The following is a 21,822-nucleotide window of genomic DNA, read 5'->3' on the forward strand; positions in this document are numbered from 1 at the left end:
AAAGACAGCTCAGTTGAACTTCATAGGCCTGTGCTGATAGGATCTGATGTTGTCTTCTTACATTGAGAGTACAGATAAACTTATCTCAGATTTCACTGTGATTATGTACATGGAAATGAAGTGCTTCTTCATCTGATCAAACTGTGTCTATGAGCATAAATTTAGCCTAAATATTTTAAACAAAGGAATCAGAGTTTACAAATTAAATACAGTTACAGAATATCGCAAGTATTGCAAGACATTTTTAATGACACACTGAACAGAGAAGGAAGATGCTTTGGATGTTACAATAATGGAGGGTTTGGATCCTACAGAGTGGGCCAAAGCCTTGGCTGGTTACAGTCAGTGGCCTGTCAAGCTCTTCAGTAGAGTTATCACAGTTTGCACTGGTACAGCAGGTTTGGGGGAATCACAGCAGGTTTTTCACAGCTCATTCCTGGTGTCAGTGGAGTGTGCAAAGGCAAACAGTAACACAGCTTTTGCATGTGAGGCAGGAATCAGACTCCACCAGCACTGTATCTAGAATGGCTTCAAAGAACCCCAAAGTGTCCACACTCAGTGTTAAACATGATTAGTCTGCCAGGAATAGCATAATAAGCCTTATCTGGATAAGCCATGACATACCGGTTGCCACCAAAATCCCTGGACTTGGCTGTCTGTCTTTGGCTTCCCTCAGTTTCTGCACAGGTTTTCTAGAGACTAATATAGTATTATATTTCCCTACACTTCTCTTCCCTTTTCCTGAGTAATAGCTTTTTCTGGGAGATTAATTTTTATCTCCTTGATTCAAACAGAGCAGAAGGAAAACATGTTGGAGATTTTAAATATAATCCCAGTTTTGGAGGAGAATAATTATAAATAGCATTAGATTTTTAACAGCAATCATAAAAATATGTTGAAAAATGTAATCTGGTCACCGTTTCAGAATGCAATTCTTTTTAAGCACATTCAGATTTCGAATATGAGTAAATACTTTCTGGCAAGGTAATCCACTTAACTTTGTCTGAAGTAATCAGATTGTTCATGTAATCCATTTGTTTTGTGTAAGTCATAAGGTATTTTTAATGTAATCTAATTATGACCTTGGGAAGTAATCGGGTTAAGAGCAATCTAAAAGATATATGCTGGAAGAGATTCTGGTTGGTTTTGGTACCAGTCTGCACTGGGTTTTAAACAGATTTGGCTGGATTTTCGCCAGGAAGCTGTTCTAATGGTGTAAATCGCTCATTTACACCAGGGACGATCTGGCCCAGGAGGTTTCCTTTCTGCTGCAGTCACAGAGTTCTCGCTGTAAAGATAGGGTCAGTCAGACTCACCAGCATGTTAGTCCAGTTTTATAATGATATAAAATCTTAAACTGAACCTGACCAGCAACATCCTGAAGGAAAAAAAAAACCAAAAACAGAAACAGAGAATCACCACATTTCCGTTGGGGGTGTGGGAAGCAGTCCTCACGCTCCCTCATTTGCCAGTGTTTCAAGCAACCCGCTACAGACCCTCTCTTGCTCCCTCTGAAAACCATATTGTGCTCAAATTCAGCGGCGTGTGATTGTCTTACACCACTGATTTGAAGAATTACTAAGTCGCCTAACTGACAAGCTCTGTTTCCCTAAAAAGTAACTTACTGTTTTTGTTGAGCACTGGCACTGGGGTGCTGCCTGTGGGGTTCATCCTCGGAAGAGCTTGTACCTTGTAAAAAAGCAGGCCTGCCACCAAAAAGAAAAAGCTTAAAATCAAGCTGTATTAAACTGCTTGTTGTTATCATTCCTCTTTATAAACTAGGTTGAATTTGTTCAATAACTACCAAAGACGATCTCTGGGAAAATCCAAAGGAAGAAATTAAGGAACAAGGAGTGGGGAAGAGCTTAGCTTTGCTGCTGAACTCCTGGTCAGAACATCCTCATCCTGGTTGCTTTTCTGCCTTCTGGCATCTTATTCCCTATCAGTCTCAAGAGGTGCTGGAAAGTCTCCTGATCAAGAATAGAAGATGCCACTTTTTGATTTGGTGCTTTGGAGTGTTTCTAAAGCAATATATTCCCTATAATTTTAAGCGTGTACAGGAAAAACTGTATTGAAGATAATGATAAAAGAAGGGAATCAGACTTTCCTTTAGCTTTTGCATTTATTTTCATGTTATTTCTTGCTGAAAGGCACAACAAGTTTTAGGACAACTGCAAGTAGGTGTCAAATATTATTTAGTGAGAACGTTCTTTAATTGGTTTTAGTGATCTGAATTCCACATTAGATTTAGCCAGTGCCAGGTCACATATAATTTTGGGATTAGATACGATCAAGGATTTCCTGGGCTGAGTAGTCAGTCTAGTTTGTGAGATATTTCCGTAACAGTCAAGCACAGTTACCTGGGTACAGGTGCAGCAAAGAGAGGTTTAGATCATCCCTGTTAGATCTTATCTCACATTTCTTGTTATCCCGCCACATTGCTCTCACCTCACACACTTCTGCTACAGCACAGCCTGTGTACTCTTTATTCTTGCTTCAAAAGACATGAGTAACAGTTCAACTCCATGGCCAAGGCTTGCTGCATTTACTGGGAGCACAAAAACACCAGTGAACCAAAAAACCCAGGGTTATTTAATCTCAAAATTTCCTGGTTCTGCTGTAAACCCACTATGTGGCACCTTTGAGCACATCTGCTGTTGTATCAAGAGCTTGGGAAAACAGCAAACACACTTTATAGTAAAGCTGTTGATGACCTTTCAGGACAACTAATTGCATTATTAGCTGGCAAACAAACACGAGTCCCGGGAGAGGCTGTGCAGGTGGATCTTGCCTCTTTCATACCCTTAAGCTCTGAAATGGATATTGCTTTGCTTTCCAGCTACTAAGCACGTAATTGCCTGAGATAAAAAACAAAGAGAAAACAAAATACTGCGTCCATGTAGATAACATCAATCCAGATGGCTCTGATCTTGCACTACTGAAACCAGGGGAAAGTTTAAAATTGGTTTCTTTAGGAGCAGAATCAGACCTCAAATGAAAAATAAACCCCCCTCTCTGGCATATTTGCATGCTGTGAGTATTATATTTTTTAAGGAAAAGACAAAAGTGACTGAAAGGAGGGAGGGTTTATTAATCAGCCCCTTGGAGATTCATTCCCTGGAGAAAGTGTTTAGGCTGCCTTCAGTCCAAAGTGTTGTACTGTATCATCTCCCCTGGATGCTTTGCTAATATATTCTCATCGGCAGCTGCTCCGAATCCTACTTTCTGAGAGCAGGTAGTTATGTTTTGATGAGCAAATGAGAAACTTCTCTGGTGTTTATTGCTGCTGCCATGAAAATCATTGGTCAGCTGTTTTTTCTGTATGTGCTGGCAGAAGGCTGCTGTAGTACACTCTGTCCGACAGCACTGTTTGTGGGTTGTCACATTTTTTATTTGTTTGTTCTGGGACTTTGAGGACGAATTAGTCTGCCCCATCTGTGTGTGCTTCGCCCATCATTATTGCACTGAATAATGGTTAATGACATTTCCAAACAGTAGCAGCTGTGTTGTGCGTCTCCGAGTGCACTCACACGATGCAGGCAGCCAGGGGGTGTCACTAGAATTGGTGCTGTAAACCCCTGAAAGCTCTTAGGAATTTCCCATTTCACCCTGGGAAAAGCGCCAGGGCAAAGATTTGGCAGCCATGCAAACCTGTGAGCAAACTTGCTCATTGATTTCAGTCTCTCCAAACTGGGATGATGGCTTAATGCTGTCTCACGTTCATGTGTTAGAAACACAATGTGTTCAGGACATGTGTTGGTTTTGTGTGACACAGCTCAAAGGCCACTTACCAACCAAGGTAAAGCGAGGGATGGGAGAAGTCATTTGCAACATGGGGAGAGAAGATGGAAGATACTGTCCCTGCTACAAGGCATGAAGTTCCTCAGACTTCTGCCTCAAATCCCAACCCAAACATTTCTGCATGGAGCTGCCTCCTTGAAACCTGCTCCCTCTGAATTTCACTGTATCTGCTCCTGAACTGTAAATGCAAAGAACTGAGCACCCACTGTGTTTTTCCCCAGGATTTCACTGGAAATTTTATCTCATTATCATTCTCCTGTTCATCTTAATTTCTCTGACTGAGTCTGTGGGCTCCCAGGCATCTTAAGATTTAGTTATCCTTACTAACAATCCTACCTGAAAAATGGTAAGAGAAGAAGGAGAACCAATAAAATAGCCCAGTCAAATCAGAAAATGAGGTGATTCTTGTCTCACACTGCCTTAACATCACTTGATAGTGTCACTTCTGGCAGTCTGCTGAATGCCCTTTTTGAAAAAAATTAGAGACAGGTTGTCTATCATTACTTTAGCTTTGAGTTTCTGCTTTTTCAGAATATCGGATGTTATTTACCAAGATGGGGAGGGTCATCTCCTGACAGCAAGTTCCACGGGAATGGTCTGGGAAGTTGGCTCTGAGTCCACCAAGAGTCACAGAAAACAGGGAGAGTGAGGCTGTGCGTTACTGGTGCAGAGGCACTGATGACAAATTGGAAAGTTTACTTTTGAGTAATTTCAGAGCTTACAATCAGTATGCAAAAATGACTTAAAAGCTATCAAATATCCCTAACACATAGCAAGTCAGTGATCTTCCTGGAAGATGGGCATACATTGCCGTACCGTGCTGCCTTCAGAGCTCCCACATGTGAGCTCTGACAACCCGATCATGATTCTCCATCAGCCACTATCTATGCTTATTGTTTCTAGCATCACTCTGACTGTTTCCTGCCTCTGATCTTTAGTTGTATAGAGTTTATTGCCTCTCTACATAATTGCTTATAGACTTTATAACATATAGTCTATTTGTGCATTAAAAAGTAACTTTTATTTATCTAGCTCTTATTTTCCCCTTGCCGGACTCATTGCTTGAGATAGCATTACTAACACACTACATCATGACTACAGTAAATTCATCTAACCTAAGTCTGTCATAATTGAATAGCTGTAGCTCATGCATTATGTTGCTGCCTTCCAGAGAATGAGTTTTGTGTCTCGTCCCTTCTTTGTCACCCTGCTTTGTAGCAATAGCTCTATAGTTTGAGTTTTCATTGTCCTCCTCCTTTTCATTATTCTCCCCACCACTTCTGAACTGCATGCATTTGCTCTGCAGAAACTTCCATCGCATGTTATAGGTGATATTTATTGGCACCAGGCTTATGAAAATCTTCCTGTATTTTCATCATACCAATTCTCATACTGTGTTTAACTCTAAGATCTGAAAACAAATCCCCACCGTTGCAGTTTCCAAAGTCGTTGGTGCTGTGGAATAGAATTATAGATTAATGTATGGAGGATTATCCATTCTCCAAAGGCAGTGAATCAGAAATGCAGTCATTCATACTCGCACTATTTCCATCTTCTCTTACCTGTTTCAGTGATTGTGCCTTTCTTCAGAAGGTAATTGGAGAAACAAAAGCTACGTTCTCAGGAGGAAATAATCCCCACCACGGAACGTGACTTGCAATACAAATGAAGGGCTACAGCTGTTCAGAAAGCTAGAGTGAACCTGGAGAAGACAGGAATGCTGCGAAGAGGAAGGACATTGCAAGATACATTTGGTAGAGTTAAAAGAAATCTCACCTGATTAAAAATAACATCTCCAGGTAAGGACAACTTGTTTTTTTAAACATCCCAAGAAATTTGTATTTATTTCATAGTTGTTCAAATACTTAATCTTCTCAAAAATGAAAGATGCCTTCTGCTAATGTTAAGAAAATCTTTAAAGCAGATCTGGTTTATTCCTTTTTCTTCACATGAGTCTTACTTTTATGAAGGAGGTTAAGCGGCTAGAGAGCAGTTATACTTTTCTATTTTGTATCAGGCAAACTGAAGATGTAGCTTCTCTCTTCAGGAATATGTTCCAGGCCTGAGTATCCAATCACTAGCTCAGATCTAAAGGAAAAACAAAACAATAGCCAATTTGTACAAGGATTTCACTGATTTACGGTGAGTGCTGGAATCAGGCTTTTCTTGCATGACATGTTAAGGATGAAGATAAGAATCAATGTTACAAACAGACAATTCGAAAAAAGGAAAAGCCTCCACCTGTCTTTTAGTCTCTGAGGCTGAATGTATCGTGAGCACTACGTTCCCATACATACAACTCTAATTCGGTTCACTCTTTTGCAAAGCATTTTCAGGATAATACGTGATTTCTACTGGCATTTTGTGAAACCAAATGACTGTATGTATTTAGGGATAAGCGCAGTCATCGTGAAGACATTAGTCCAGTAAGCCAATCAATGTAGAAAACTACCTCTAAGTTATTCATGATACTTTGCTCTTCAATTAATATAATAAGGCAAGTGCTGCGCGGTTCATAATCTTTTCTTTGGGTGCAAGGAAAGCAGAGCAAACAGAGCAATGTGGAACCAAGTTCTGCTTAATGATCATTGCAGTAGCAAGAAAAGCAACAATAAGGAAGTTTGTCGCCTATCTTCAATATTGGCTAAAAGCACACACCCCATCGCAGCGCCCTTGCCTCTCCTTGCTAGCAAGTACCTTGGTCTTTGAATAGTTGTGTGTGATGGTCATATCCTGGATTCTGAGGCAAAAAACGGGGACAGAAGATGGCATCCATCCTGTAAACAAATCTGTGTTTGCCATTGGTAGCCCTGCAGGGCCGAGTAAGAGTCCCCTGGTGCCTAAAACATGGGAACAGTGCACCCAAGTCCTGACAAGCTGACAGCTGGATTGAGGACCAGACACCAAAAAAGGTTTCATAAATGGGAGGAAGGAATAGGGGTGGGAGGTTAAGAGGTATAAAAGGACCAGAATGACCTTTAAGTTAACTACACACACAGGGAGGTGGTTGTAGATCTCTGGAACACTTTTTTTTTTTGTCTATTACAAGTAAAGAAATCCCTGGGATGGGGAGGATGAGGTCTGTTTTCCTACTGGCATACACAAGAGCAAGAGGCTTGTGGTGAGGTTTTAAACAAGGACAATAGCTTTACAGATGGACTATGGGAAAGGTACACCAAAGAACATCTGAAGATATGAAGAAGGATGGCAGAGAACCTGGGGCAGGGTCACCGGTGTCGTCTTTGTTCTGCTCAGGCTAGCGAGGTGGGACCTCCCCAGGCTGGTGGCAGGGCACTTCACTGGCTCGTTCCATGCCCTTGCTGTGCAGGGAGAGGCTGTGGCACCTAGCATGAGGTGTCCCTGCTGGCATCCAGCTGCTGGACTGACGGGGCCCCACAGCCTGTCCCTGGCGCTGAGCCACAGCAAGCACCCGGAGCTGTTACCAGCTTCGGTCTCTCACTCACTCTCTGTCATGCACATTGCATCCAAGCAATAAATAATCCGAGTCCCTGGGAGCAAGGTTATGGACGTTACCTCAAGAACAGAGACTGAAGGGGAAGAATGAGCCAGGGTAGCCACAAAGTGGCTGAATATGGGAGCTATTTAAAGATAGCAGCAAGAAGGGAAACAAGTGGAGACCAACCAACCGCCTGCAAAGGGAAACTCTCTTGCTTTTTCATAAAGCAGGGAACTTTTCCTCAAAAGCTTTTTGATTTGCTAAGTAAAAAGGATTTACTAGTCAGTGTCTCAGCTGAGAACAGTTTCTCCTGAGTCCAAAGCTGTTTCTGGTGCCCGTTTTCCCCTAGTAACAACTATAATGTTCCCAGTACACCATCTCCAGAACCGAGTGAGCAGCCAGTCCCAAGGGGTACTGGATGTAGTGCTGGGGCACATTTTGTTCCAGGGGTTCATCCTTTCCAATTGTGGGCCAAATCCTCATGCTGCTTCCACAATCTTTTGGATCCAGGTCTGTCTTTGAAACATCCAGCTGCAACCATACCCATCCAAACTCAGTGGTCACACAGTGCAGCAAGAACTCTGTCACGTGTCCAAAGTTTCAAGTCCCTTCTTTGGCTGGGCAGAAGAGAAATTATCAGCTAGGAGGGGAGTTCTCTGAGGAACCTGTGGACAGCTGAGAAAACAGGAGACTTAGAGTTACTGGGGCTCTTGCTTACCCATAAGAAGTAGGATAAAATGTCATAAAGAGGTAGACTTTCTGCTCTGTATACATCTTTTCCATTTGTAGCTGACAGCTCAGTACGGAATGTGTACATTATACTACTATTTTGATTTTTCTGTCTCTCATAGGAAGGAAATAATCAAAAAGCTCTGACGGTTATCATCACAAAAAGCCCCTGTATACCTGCTTTTGTGCCATGAAGATTTTCCTTGAATTTCAAGCGTTGCGGTCCCCTTGGAACATCCGGACACTCTGCAGATTATTCCATCAGTATCACAGGGCTTTTGCACCTTTGAACTTCTCAGATTATGAAGCCATCAATCGCTGTGAAAAGGAAGTGCCTGAATACTTTAATTTTGCAAGTGATGTCCTGGACAAGTGGTCTCAAATAGAAAAGGTTGCATTTATGACCCTGTGGGTTCAGTATTTTAAGTGAAACTCTGGCCTCCCTGAAGTCAAGGATAAAACTTACTGACTTCAGAAGGACCAGAATTTCCTCCCTTATTTCCATTTTAGCATAATCTTACATTGTAGAAAAAGGAAAGGCAATTTGCTTTAGCATCAGAGAGGATATGGTGCTTTGTCTCTCTCTTTATGACTCTGCTTCAGCAGTGTGTGCAGTGCTGGGTTCATAAAAGCCTCTAAAAAATTTTTGAGCAGAAGTGCCATTGCAAATCAGATAGATATATGCACCAAATTAGATAGGTGCCTTTCAAAAGGGCTCTTTTAAACCAAAGCTAAACATGTGCTTCATATCCCGTCCCTGCAAAGCCCTAGAACATGTAATGTTGCCAAATTGCACCGTCTGCAGTATCACAGAAAATCTGCAAGGAACTACAGGAGCCAGTTACTACAAGTAACCAGCATGTCACTTACCCTTGTGTTGTGTGTAGGAACGAAAGGGACCATCAAACCCAGCCCTGTGGTGGATAAATGGAAAAGGAAGTGAAGTGAAGTGGAGCTTCGAAGAGCTGGGCTTCCTGTCCCGAAAAGCGGCCAACGTGCTTTCTGGCCCCTGTGATCTGCAAAGAGGAGACAGAGTTATAGTGATTCTACCCCGAATCCCGGAGTGGTGGCTGCTGAACGTGGCTTGTATGCGAACAGGTGAATTATATCATTCCTAGTCCTCTGTATAATGCTTGTGCCAAAAGTTGGTTAACAGTTCATTTACAATTACATTTCTTATTTGACTTTGTAGCTTGAACTTTTGACAATCAAAGGTGCTGACAGGGTTAGTCTCTTATGACTGATGGAATTACCTTCATTGCTTTTCCTTCACTTTCTGTGGTTTGTGTGGATTTAGAAATCAATTTAAATTAACTTCAACTGGACTTAAGTTAAAGCTGCTAGAGAAGTTTACGGCCCCAAAGTAGTATTTTATACTTACATTGTGCCTGGGGCAAAGGATCTTATAGAAACAGAAGTGATTTTATGCTTCCCACCTGCACATCTGTATTCAAGTAGAAGCGGAGTCCATCTGCTCGGGGATGTATGACTCACTTTACCCTCACCTCATTTCTGGGTTGAATGGTGCTGGCATTCAACAAATCAGGGGAAGCTATGAAGCGATCAGGACTGCAAGTGAAAAATATTTAATATATTTTTCATTTTATTGCACTTTTAGGTGTTATCTTCATTCCAGGGACAACACAACTGACAGCAAAAGACATTTGCTATAGATTGCTGGCTTCCAAGGCTAAGTGCATTATTACCACTGATGCACTTGCTCCTGCAGTGGACTCAGTTGCATCCAAGTGCCCGTCTCTGAAAACGAAGCTAATTGTATCTGAGAGCAGCAGGGCCGAGTGGCTGAACTTCAGCGATTTGTTCAAGTGAGTGCCTTCTGCCTTAGCTCCATCACAGTTATCTAACTGGAATATTTCTCTAAAATATATTGTTTAAACACATGCTTCTAACTTGTTAATGAACTAGATAACTTTGAGGGGGTGGGAGAGAAGGCAATTTAGTCATTTTTACATGAAGAAAGGGAATATTTGGGAACGGTCAAATGAGTGATTAAAAAAGTAAGTACAGTCTTATAGCATTTAAGTTTTTTACATATGACTAGGAAATAATATGGAAAAAATGGACAGGAAAGCTTCTTTCATTGACAGCTGTGGCCTATTTACCCTCTAAAGCTCAAATGAAAACATTCTCTACATATTACACCAATCCGTATTACTAAAACTTGATAATAGGACTTATACGGATGGCCTATCATTATGAAAGACTGAAAAAGCACATTGCAAAATGATCCTAATGCATTTAGAAATCCACCTCACTCCGTACTGAACTGCAGCTACCAAAACAGGACCTGATGGGCAGCTCATGCACTACAGTGCGTTTGACCACAGAAGGGGTGGTGAAACCTTGTGGGGGAGGAAAGCAAAATATCCTGCTGCAATGTGCCCAAGGCCTTACGTGTGATGTTGCCAGCTAACATTTTGTTAAAAGCATCTATCTAACTAAAATCATATTCTTTCAGGGTAGGATCCAAGCTCTTCCATCACTTTAAGAGCATTCTAGGATGTTGCATTTGCTCTCACAGCCACTGAAATCTTAGCTAGCATTGCCTTTACAGCAGTTGTCTCACTGTATTTCTGCCAGCTCCTTCAAACAGTTGCCCACCTCAGTGTCATCAAGCAGAAAGACCAAGGAAGCAGCAACACTGCATTCTCAAACCTCCTAAAGCTACTAAAATATGATTAAGTGGATTTGATGAATCTGCTTTCATGCTGGGCTGATATTGCAGGGGTCAGGTCCATGGCAGAGGATAACATTGATTTGAAAAAAAATAAAATAAATGTTGTCTAGAACTGCAACAGTCCTGTAGAGACTGTCGCTGGCGGTCAGGCAGGGAGCCCCACGGAGGCAAGGCATGGGCAAAGGATCCAAGCTCGGTTCGCTGAATAATGTCAGCCACTGTTTCATATAACCTTTTTTCCTAAGGGCTGCCCCTGCTGTCCATAACTGCGTGAAGACGAGAAGCCAGGACCCGACGGCAATCTATTTTACCAGCGGCACCACAGGCTCCCCCAAGATGGCTGAACACTCCTACGGAAGCCTTGGTCTGGGATTTTTTCTTTGTGGAAGGTAAAGCATTCAGTTCAGTTATGCCTCTGCAGCTCTGCAATGTGAAGCAAACGGACAGGTTTTTGTGCATGATGCAACTCTGATAGATGACAAGCCTCCCATGGTACTAACATGTAATTTCTTTTGGTGTCCTCAGCTGAATTGTAGCCAGGAAACAAGGATCTTGTTTGATATGGTATGTGGCACCGTTTCAGAAATGAAAACTTATCTATTTAAATCCAGGCTAAATAACATATTTCAATGAATAAGTTACCATATCATTTGCTTTTCTTTATCTTTGCCATCAGTATAAAGGATAAGCAAGAGGTATTTGTTTGAGCTTTGGAGTTTTGGATCAGATTTACCATGCCTTTCCAAGCAAAAAAAACAAAAAAGTTTTTAAATCTCCACTTGCAGACTCTCACATATTAATCACCTTTGTCTTCAACAGATACTGGATGAGTTTGACTCGCTCAGACATCCTGTGGAACATGTCAGACACTGCTTGGGTAAAGGCAGCTATTGGAGGTGTTTTTGGTCCGTGGTTCCAGGGTACATGTGTTTTTATACATGCCATGCCACAGTTTGATCCAGGAGCAATCTTAAACGTAAGAACACCATGCTGATAATGAGCAGTTACTCATATTTCATATTGTTTTCCAGGCAGGCCACAAACACTGAGTCTCATGGGTTTATGGGATTAGCTGTTTTAGAATAGCATAACCACAAGGTGATTGCGCTTTGAATAGGAATACATTTTGCAGCGTGACTTTTTGGGGCATAGGATATAACCAGCTGCTTCTGATCAGTGGGAGTTAGTAGCATTACTTAAACGTCTCCCCTCCTGTATTTCAGTATTGAAATGATAAATGAGCTGAATTACATGTAAATTAATATTTTAAGTAAGCTGCTATGACCCTTAAGAAAGGCAAGTCAGTACTGGAAAACACTGAAGGAGTGAGATCGGCTTGTTCCTAAAGGAAATTATGTTCAAGCTTCTCAAGCCAATGTCAGATTTAATCTTGTGGCATACAGAAAGGAGACTGCTATTATTAAATGGCTCAAAGCACGTTATGTGGAAAATTGTATGTTCCTAACACGTAGGGTTTATCTAGGGATTTTACCCTCAGTTTCATTTGCTTTTTAAAATGGTGGCTGCTAGTTTGGTTTTCACTTTTGTATAAATTTCTTGGCCTTGCAAGCACTTGTTTGCAGCATGTGTGGGGTTTCACATCTTGGCACAAAGTGCAGTAGACAGTAGAGGCTGCTCTACCCATGGTGTGGCTAGAGTGAAGACTGGTGAATGAGAGGCCTTCCCCTTGCTTTTATTTCCCTTGCCTGTCCCTCTTGCTGAGCAGATGTGAAGATAGAAGCAAGGTAAAAAAGTGGGGCTAAGTTCCACCTGAGTGATGGTGAATCAGCTGCTAGTGTTATGGATGAGAAATGAAGACATGTTAGAAAACAGAGGCTTGGCTGAGATCTTTATTTTGCTAGCAAGGCACTCTGTCCTCTGTGTTCCGTTCCAGCCAAAGGAGGATAATATGTTTACCTGCCCAAAAAATACCCCTTTTAATACAGCATCACCCTGGGCCCAGCCTGAGCTCCTGGTGATTCGTCCCTGAGTGCTGTACTGCTTGTCAGGCCCTGCGTCAGGACAGCTGAGGGCAGTGCAGCATGTCCGAAGCATTGAGGCTGTCCCTCTCAGAGAGTATGGGACCAGATAAAAGATTGACATAGGCAAAATGTTCAAAAGAAACCTCTTATTTTTAGGAGCTTACATTTTGAAGTGCCTGATTTCATCCTAGGGTGAAATGTGAGCTCTACTGAAGTCACCTGAAAAACTTGCGTTGTGCCTCCAGAGCCAGGTTTTCACACCAAGGGATTGTCTTTGTGGTTGAAGTGAATGTCAGGACAAACGTGGCACACCAGTAATTCACCACTGTCAATGTGTCTCACCTCTTCAGCTGACGTTTGTGGCACTGTAACTAAACACTGACAGTCACAGCCATTACTCTGGCTTTCCATGTAATTGAGGTTACAATCAGGCCTTATAATTTATGCCCTAACACAGAATAGAAATTAATAGTTAGCAGCAACTTTTTTTCCCCCAAAAAACAATGTTGTTTAACCTCTATTTTCTTTTTAATTTGTCAGACCTTGTGCAAGTATCCAGTGACAACACTGTGCAGTGCCCCAACCGGCTACCGCATGTTGGTACAGCACGACCTCACCAGGTACCTCCCTCCTGTCATCGGTGCGACTGTCACCATGTCTGTGCAAGCTACTGTCTGCTCTCTAGCAGTGCTTTCTATGGGCCCATATAGCCGCTTAAACTCAGAGTGGTGGCAAACGTGCTGAATGCAGGGGGCTCTCAGGAGGCACAACCTTTTCCTTAGCATTGCAGAGAGGTGGCAAATCAAGAAGAATTCTGAGGTGTCACAGACAGTGAATGCAGAGGACAGTGTTTAGCCCTGGAAGCTGCATGGGTGGCTGCACTGCCATCAGTCCGTGTGTCTGTGCAGCTCACCCTTTCCAGCCCCAGTCCAACTGGAGCTCAAGGCATTCTCTCAACCCTAACCCTCACCTTGCCCTATCCGTAGGCTGAGCCTTAGATAAGCCCCCCCCCCGCCCCCAGCAAAGCCCAGACCATAAAACACCCAATTTTCTTTGCTGCCCACCCTTTCCTTTGGCAGCCCCATTCCAGCCCCACTCCAACTGGAGCTGGAGGCTTTCTGCCAACCCTAACCCTTATGCTAAGGGAGTCACAGGGTTCAATATATGGGAGTCAGGGAGAGCAGAGTTTGTCCCTGGCTGTCCTCTGATAATCAGCAATGTCCTTTGTCTTTGAAGTTACACATTTAAGGCACTGAAGCACTGTTTAACCGGAGGGGAACCACTCAACCCAGAAGTGCTGGCACAGTGGAAAAGCCAAACAGGACTGGATATCTATGAAGCCTACGGCCAGACAGAAATTGTATGTTCAGCTTCATTTGTAAAGTGTTACAACTCAACTATCACTTAAAATTCTCAGGGGACTTGTATACAACATTCTTTTTGGTAAATATATAACTTTGCTATATATATATATTGACCAGGAAAAAAAAGATCACATTAGAGTATATGGCATTTGCCTACAAGAGGGTTTGTTATTTTGCTTACAAATTGGTTTTGATGCTGCTTTTAAGACTTGAGCTCTAAAATATCTTGAAATTTTTGTCCAAGAGTCTCAGTGAAGTCCACAAACACTTCGGCTCACACAGGTGGAAGATTTAGATCTTATGCTAGCTCAACAGTGAGCACAATAGAAGAACAGGAATAGCCTCAGCAATGATAAGAAAAAACTACCTGGACTGATTGTCTCTCTTTTGCAACAGGGAATTATATGTGCAAATAGGAAAGGAATGAAAATTAAGCCAGGTTCCTTGGGAAAGGCAACTCCCCCCTATGATGTTCAGGTATGTTGGTCATCTTTTCTGTTTGCTGTTGATTTCTTGGGAAGTAAAACGCAGGAAAGTACAACATACATACAGTACAACCTTCAGTACTGTACAGTCACAGTTAGGGCTGTGAGTCAAACTTTGTTGGTTGATCCATTAGTTGGTTAGTGTTTAGAACACAGCTCTCTTACAGTGGGAAGCTATAATCACTCACGTGCCTTTCTCTTGCAGTGGGAAACTATAATCACTCGTGCCTTTCTTATTGCAGATTGTAGATGAAAATGGCAGCATTCTCCCTCCTGGGAAAGAAGGAGACATTGCCATCAAAATCAATGCCAAGCGGCCTTTTACTTTTTTCAATCACTACTTGGTAAGCCAACAGTGAATTTCCAGAAAGCTGGTTTAGGCCTGCAGGGTGGAGTGTATTTATACCAACAGTAGGAGGTGCAGCACAAACGAGCTATGGCTCTTCTTTTTGACTTAAAGGTGTTAGCTCAAGTATTGATGGCAGCAAGATACAACAACACAAACTTCAGCTAAAGCTAGTCACCCGAACACTTCCCCGGACTATCTCGCCTTGAATCCTGTAACACTAGTACCCAAAACAAGTTGCCAAGCTGCAGCCCCTCTCTCCAATTTCCAAAGAAAGGGTGCTTGTTTCTAGCATATTTCCAGGCGGCCGCTCCACAGCTCCTACATCGCTTGTTCTTCCCCTTGTTTGTGGTGCAGAAGTATTAGGCACACCAGTCTTTCACTACTGCTATCCTCTTCATAATTACAGCCAGCTCTCAAGGCAAGAGGAGCTTCTTGAAATGTACCCCAGATAATGCACAGATATGCGGCATCTGTATTTGTTCCTTCCACAGTTTATCCCTTTTTAGCCAGAAAAATGTACAACAAGGATTGACTGATAAGAATCTGAACTGCACTGCTCAGATCTGAACTTCTTCAAACTTGGTGACCCAGCCAGGGTACAGTTATAAACACCCCAAGGAAAAGCAGCTGAATCAGGGCTAGGTAAAAAAATAGTGACTTTTCTATTTCTCACATTCCAACTAAGATACAACCTCATGGGGCAGGGTAAAACATCCATAGCGTTATAAAAATAAGGTATTTCTTTTTGGACTGAGCAAGGACTACGTGATGTGAAACCTCCATTCTCTCCCCCATTCTTCTGTAGACCTACTGTTTGACCTTCAGTTCTGTGTGTGCCCATGTGATACATTTTCCCCTCTGTAAAAAGCAAGCACAAGCTCTTACCCTCTTTAGACAAGAAGAATGCAATGAAAGATACTATGGATAGTGCCCAAAGAGGCAAAGTTCATCTCTAAGCTTAAGGCTTCTCAGTATTTAGAATATTTAATTGTTGCTTTGTCAACAGGATGATCCAGTGAAAACTGCTTCGACAATCCGTGGAAACTTCTATATCACTGGAGACAGAGGAAGCATGGATGAGGATGGATACATATGGTTTATGGGAAGGTCTGACGATGTCATCATCTCCTCTGGGTTTGTAGACTTCAGTTAAAATGCCAAGAAATGTTTAATAACTGTATACCTTTCCCCTAGTAAGCATTTAATTTCCCTCTCCTAGGTATCGTATCGGACCATTTGAAATAGAGAACGCCCTGATAGAGCACCCAGCTGTTGCAGAGTCAGCTGTTGTCAGCAGCCCTGATCCCATCAGGGGAGAGGTAATTAACGGTCCCTTTCCCGTTCATAAGGTAGCTTGTGTCACAGAGGTTACACTCAATGTCCACAGAATTCACAAGACTCTTAGCATAGCTATCCAAACTTTTCCACCACTTTATCAACAGCTAGGGGAGTGGAAACAGTTTGTGTGCCCCATATTCCATATTTATTTATATACCAATATGATCATTTTTTTCCTAAAGAACATGCCACTGTATATAAAGGTGTCTCTGGTCAGAACTGAAGTACAATTTCATCCACTACATGGAGAATTATATCCCTTAATTTAACAAAATAGGTTTACAGAAAAAGTCCTAGAGTCTAAAAACTGTAAAACAGTCCTTTACAGAACTCTTACAAATTTGGAAGCAGATTTTGAAACTTCACCTTGTACTACTTAGTACCTGGACTAATGTAAGGTAGAAACATTCTTTAGTCCCAATTTTAAATTTGCTTACAGCACAGGTCTGAAACAGCAAGCCTGTATTGCAGGCAATACTCACTTATTCTCAATTAACTGCCTCATTTGCTAGCTTGCTCTAATTTAATTAATACTGTAATTCTTATTTATCTTCCCTTCATAGGTGGTAAAAGCTTTTGTGGTCTTATCTCCTTCCGTTAAGTCACAAGATCCAAAGAAACTGACCTGTGAATTGCAAGATCATGTTAAGAAAGTAACTGCTCCATACAAGTACCCCAGAAAGGCAAGTAAATATGAGTGAAATAAAAAAGAAAAACCTTTTTTAACTGGAGAAAGGCTACGAATAAAGAGATTAGACTCAGCTCATAGCATCAGATTTTATAACAGACCAAAAAGCTAAAGTATGTACTATGCAATAAAAATGACAAACATTATTTTCAAAGATATTGTGGAAAATAATAGATAACTCACATCTGTTTTCAGATAATGTAGTATTTCCCCAGTCACCATATTCTTATCTAAACTAAATAAAGTGGAGACCTCTGCTGTTCTGAATCAAAATTTTATAAATCAAGTCTATTCATTTTACTTTTTTCCTCTTTTGCATCAGATTGAATTTGTCCAGCAGCTGCCAAAGACAATCACTGGAAAAATCAGACGGAATGAACTGAGGAAGAAGGAGTGGGGACAGATTTAGTTTTGTTAGGCAGTCTAAAAAACTTGTCCCCACCAATTCCACTCATACTGGAGCTTTTCCATTACAATTGTAAGTACCAGCATAGGATTATATTGCACCCATTAGACCGGGATTATGTGATAATGCACAAGCTTCAAAAAATCCAACTGTATGGACTTTAAATGTGTGTGTTCTTGCTTAACAAAAATCAAGCCTACCTAAAAAGCTATATGCAAACCCAGCATCTTCTAACCACCTAACACTGTGAGGCCAGATATTGTAATTCAGAAGAGGCTTATTACATTTAATGAGGAAATTATGATAGCAGGTAATGAAGTTCCCAGAGAAGGCTATAGCTCTTGCATGCATCCAAATTAAGTACCCTGCTTGTATGAATCTTGAAAGCCCCAAAGATTTTTAGGAATGAATGTATTTACAATGAATATTTACTAAGGTGAATTATGAAAAAACAGAAGTAGAAGAATGTGGACATCTTTAAGACTACAGCATAGGCAGCTTCTAAATGTCAGATGTAAACTTGACAAATAGATGGTGGCTATTCAGCAGTTTCTTCTGAAGACCTGTAGATCTTGCATAGAGTAGAGCTAGAGGTAGAAGGAAAAAAAACCCTGAACCATTCATGGGTCTTTGTCCTGGGTAATGCAAGTAGGCCATCTTTAATCCTGATCATCAGCATCACCCACCAATAAACATTCACAGTTGGCCTTTGTGTTTGGTCTCTGATGATTCTTTCCAAGGTGTGACCGAGACATTACTGGTTTTAATCCATACACAAAAGGTTTAAGATTTAAAGAAAACACTAATGGAGGTAAGAAAGCAGAGTTTTAATAAATGGAGGGGAAGGGACAGGACTAGGGAAAAAGTCCTCTTAATTTTCCAACTTCTAAAACAATTTTGAGAGAAGAGGAAATTATAAAAGGAACACTGTTGAGAGACTTGAACACATCCTTTTCATTAAACCAAGACAAGTAACACATGGTGTTCTTCAAGACAAGTCTTTTTCCATTTACAACCCACAGGCTTTTATGCTAGAAATGAAATACTGAAGCTAGACAATTGTATAGAAAGCGTACTCCAAACCCTGTTGGAAAGCAGATTATAGCTACACTATTTTGGTTGTTTTTTTAAATTCACTGGGATATCCAAAAAGCTGCTGACAATGGAAACACGCACTGATAGACATTATTTTCAATGTGAAACAAAATTAGTATTGTAAAGCTAAAACTGTAAACAAAAATTACCCCTGCCCCCACCCCATCCAATATGGTATAATAGAAAGCTTCTTTCATAAGAAATTTCCAAGCAGTATTTAAATTCAAGTTTTGAGACATAAAGAAAAAATAAGAACAAAAAAAACTATTCCCCCCCACCCACCCTCGGTAATTATGTCTTTGGAAAGAGCAGCAAAAGGCTACTTGCAGGAAATTACTCGAAAGGGTTCTGTTCAGCAACTACATACAGCATTTGCTATAAGCCAGTAACTGCTGCATACACAGCTATGGTAAACAGACATGTAGTTTTTGCTAAAATTCTTTGCAATGCCTGCACCGTACTTCTACTGTTCTAGAACAGACAATTTATTATTGTAAATTCTCTAACAATATTCAAGTATTTTAATCATAGCAGTTCTTCCTATATACTTTCAAGACTCAGCATATCCTTGTAGAAAGATGAGTGTGTCTGTGTGTAGATATATCCCTTCATCGTACAGGAAAGTTTTATCTCATTCTGTCCACATACAAAAATATATCTTTGAGGTCTGCAGTCACCCAAACTGTCAGATCACTCACTTCCCTAAAAATCCTCTGCAAACAACTGTCTTTTCCAGATCTCTTACTTCTGTCAATACATCCTGCTAGGGCTGATTCTGCACTGCCTTTTGATTTCTGTAGTCATTAGATACAATAAAGGAGAGTCAGTATATGTCAGGTTGGCCACATGTACATATGCATGCACACACACATGCTTTTTGTGCTAGATAAAGGCAATGCAGAACAAAGCTGTAGAAGAATGACAGCAAGTTTCACCTTTCTCTTTTGAGCACTGTTATGTCTGCAATAATGTCAGCTCCACCTGCAGATACACAGTGAGCATTAAAACTCTTACACATGTGGATTTAAAAAACAAGATTTCAAATGAAAACCCACTCTCCTCTTTAAAAAGCCCTCTCAGAACTCTAGGGCAGCTTTTTTTTTTTTTTAATAGGTTTCCTTTGTGTTTATCTTTCCCTTCTACCATATTTTTTACGCTGTCAGCATATCATTCCCCTTGGGCTTGGTTTCTAGTTCGCTGTCATTCTTGTTCTCTTGTTTTACTTCTTTTGAGTTCTCCTCCTCCTCCTCCTCTTCTGGTTTTACTACCGTCAAGTTTTTTTCTTCTGTCACACTTGAAGGCTTTTGCTGTGCATCTTCTTTGTTGCTCTTCACCACCTCCTGTAGATTGTATTTTCTGAATAGAACATAGTCTCTCACCACACTCAAGCAACAGACGTTTTTTATTATTTCCACCACAATAGTATATTGTGGGTTATTAAGATCCACTTTATTTTCTGGATTGAGGCTGCCCACAATTCCTATAAAACAAGAAATAGTTTAAAAGATGGAAAAATAGCATTAGCACACCCTAATGAAAGAATAAGGGTTAGAGAGGGAAAGCAACATCCCCCTTAGTTGTAACCAATTACTAGTTGCTGTAATTGCTTAAAATAGCAGAACAGAGCAGTACTCTTAGAAGACACCACCAGCAGGACTGGAGTAACTGAAAATCTATTCCATTGAACCTACCAAGAAACAAATACTCAATTAAGGTAGAGCTATTTCATGAGTCATATATTCAAGTGAAATAGCAACATGTTATTTCAATATAGCATTCAGGGAATTCAGACTCACAGTCTTTGAGAAAAAAGCTTTTGTAATTCAACATACTTAAGATTTGAGCAACAAAAATGTATGCCCATTAAGCCTACTTTGCTGGAATAATCTGACCTAAGTTATGTATGCAGTAGTGGGCAGCTTATATACTTGTTTTTAATTCTATGTGAGATATATACATACCTGCCAATTCCTTAATTACTTCTTCCCTACTCATATGACTGTTATTACGAGCTTTGTAAACAATCTGAAAAGTACCCTTATTAGGGGCTTTAAACCAAGGCTCAAAAAATGTTTCCGTGTATTTCTTCATATCCTCTATAAAAGCTTTGCAAGTTCCCGAAATGGGTAACATGCGCAGAATGACTCTTGTTTTCTTCTTTTTAGTGGTATGCATATCCTTTAATATATGGTGTACCAGGTTCTCAGGTTCTACAAGAAAAACAGCCAGGTATGAGAAACAAATTGGAGGCATTTTCTTCCCTCCTCCCCCCTTTAAATAATAAGCTGGGAAAACACGTGCTTGGCTGCACTGCTGTCAGCATCACATCCTTTTCTGAAAAGAGTAGATTTATTATACCAAAACCAGATGATCAAAGATTATTTTGCCAAAGCCATACCACTGCTACCTGTAGTGACTCTGATAACAACAAAATTCAGTGGGGAAGCAAAAGGGAAGGAGGAACCCTGTATTTGTTTAGTATAAGCTAGTTCCTCAGAAGTCACGCTCTGCGGCGTGTCGCTAACGCCGTCGCGAGCGGTTTATCCCCGCAGCGCCGCTTTCGCACCTATGCCCCGCGTCCTGATAAAGACGACATTGTTGGCGCCGCTCTCCACCGACTGGAACCGCCGCAGCTTGTGCTCCGTGGAGGCGCGGATCTGGTCCACCTCCTTCTTCAGGGCCGCCTCGACGTCGTCGTCCTCCTCCTCCTCTTCCCTCTCGCTCCCGGACAGCCGCTCCTCTCGATCTGAAAACTGTTCACACGGGTCACGGCCGCGGTAAGCGCGGAGCGGCGGCGCAGCGCCGGCCGCCAAGCGGGGCCCGGCCCGGCGGGGCCCCTTCGCGAGGGGCAGCGTGGGGGTCGCCCCACGGGGTCGCCGCTGCGTTTGGCAAAGCGGCTTAGCAGCACGGACCGTTACTTTTATACTTAATATAATTCAATGCTCTCGCGGCCGGTGCCGGCACGGGGAGGGGAGGGCGCTGGCGCTGCGGTGCCGGACGGTTACCTGCTCGGGCCCGTAGAGCAGGTCCCCGTACTCGCCCAGGAGGCTGTAGGCCTCCCCCACGCACTTGCGCTCGTTCATGTTGCAGGTGATGAGGATGCCGCGCATGCCGGCCTCCAGCTGCCGGCCGCCGCCCCCGCGGGCGCGCTTGGCCCGCGCCGCCGCCGCCGCGAAGTGCGTCTTGGGCCGCCGCTTGCGCGCAGCCCCCCCCGCCGCCACCGGCGGCCCCGCGGCGGCCATGCCGCGCCGCCCGCCTCGCCCCGCCCCGCCGCGCGTCGCGATGGCGTCACCGCCGCCGCGCCGCGCTGTGAGGGCCGGGCTGAGGCGGCGCGGCCCCGCCCGCCCCCAGGCGGCGGCCCCCGGCTCGCGTCAGGGTGCCGCGGGGGTGGGGGCGCCCCGGGGACCCTCCCCGCCGCCGCCGGTTGAGC

The 21,822-nt window shown here is 42.4% G+C and overlaps 2 protein-coding genes across 2 annotated transcripts; one reads left to right on the top strand and one right to left on the bottom strand.

The window, feature by feature from the left end:
- The first annotated feature begins 8,177 nt into the window (after positions 1 to 8,177).
- Positions 8,178 to 18,651, top strand: LOC106491284 (acyl-coenzyme A synthetase ACSM4, mitochondrial-like). Its single transcript, XM_013950849.2, has 13 exons — positions 8,178 to 8,378; positions 8,875 to 9,085; positions 9,606 to 9,813; positions 10,931 to 11,074; positions 11,505 to 11,661; positions 13,208 to 13,287; positions 13,904 to 14,027; positions 14,428 to 14,508; positions 14,759 to 14,860; positions 15,872 to 15,999; positions 16,085 to 16,184; positions 16,767 to 16,886; positions 17,214 to 18,651. Exons 1-13 carry the CDS (start codon positions 8,178 to 8,180, stop codon positions 17,298 to 17,300), a joined length of 1,743 nt encoding a protein of 580 aa, XP_013806303.2. The 3' UTR covers positions 17,301 to 18,651.
- A 599-nt stretch (positions 18,652 to 19,250) lies between these two features.
- Positions 19,251 to 21,528, bottom strand: THUMPD1 (THUMP domain containing 1). Its single transcript, XM_067306182.1, has 4 exons — positions 21,398 to 21,528; positions 20,959 to 21,145; positions 20,354 to 20,602; positions 19,251 to 19,872 (listed from the first exon to the last, which is right to left on the bottom strand). The coding sequence occupies exons 1-4, from the start codon at positions 21,500 to 21,502 to the stop codon at positions 19,544 to 19,546; spliced, it is 870 nt and encodes a 289-aa protein (XP_067162283.1). The 5' UTR covers positions 21,503 to 21,528; the 3' UTR covers positions 19,251 to 19,543.
- Positions 21,529 to 21,822: the final 294 nt, after the last annotated feature.

Source organism: Apteryx mantelli, chromosome 16 (assembly GCF_036417845.1).
Source record: "Apteryx mantelli isolate bAptMan1 chromosome 16, bAptMan1.hap1, whole genome shotgun sequence".
In the NCBI taxonomy this organism is placed as follows: domain Eukaryota; kingdom Metazoa; phylum Chordata; class Aves; order Apterygiformes; family Apterygidae; genus Apteryx; species Apteryx mantelli.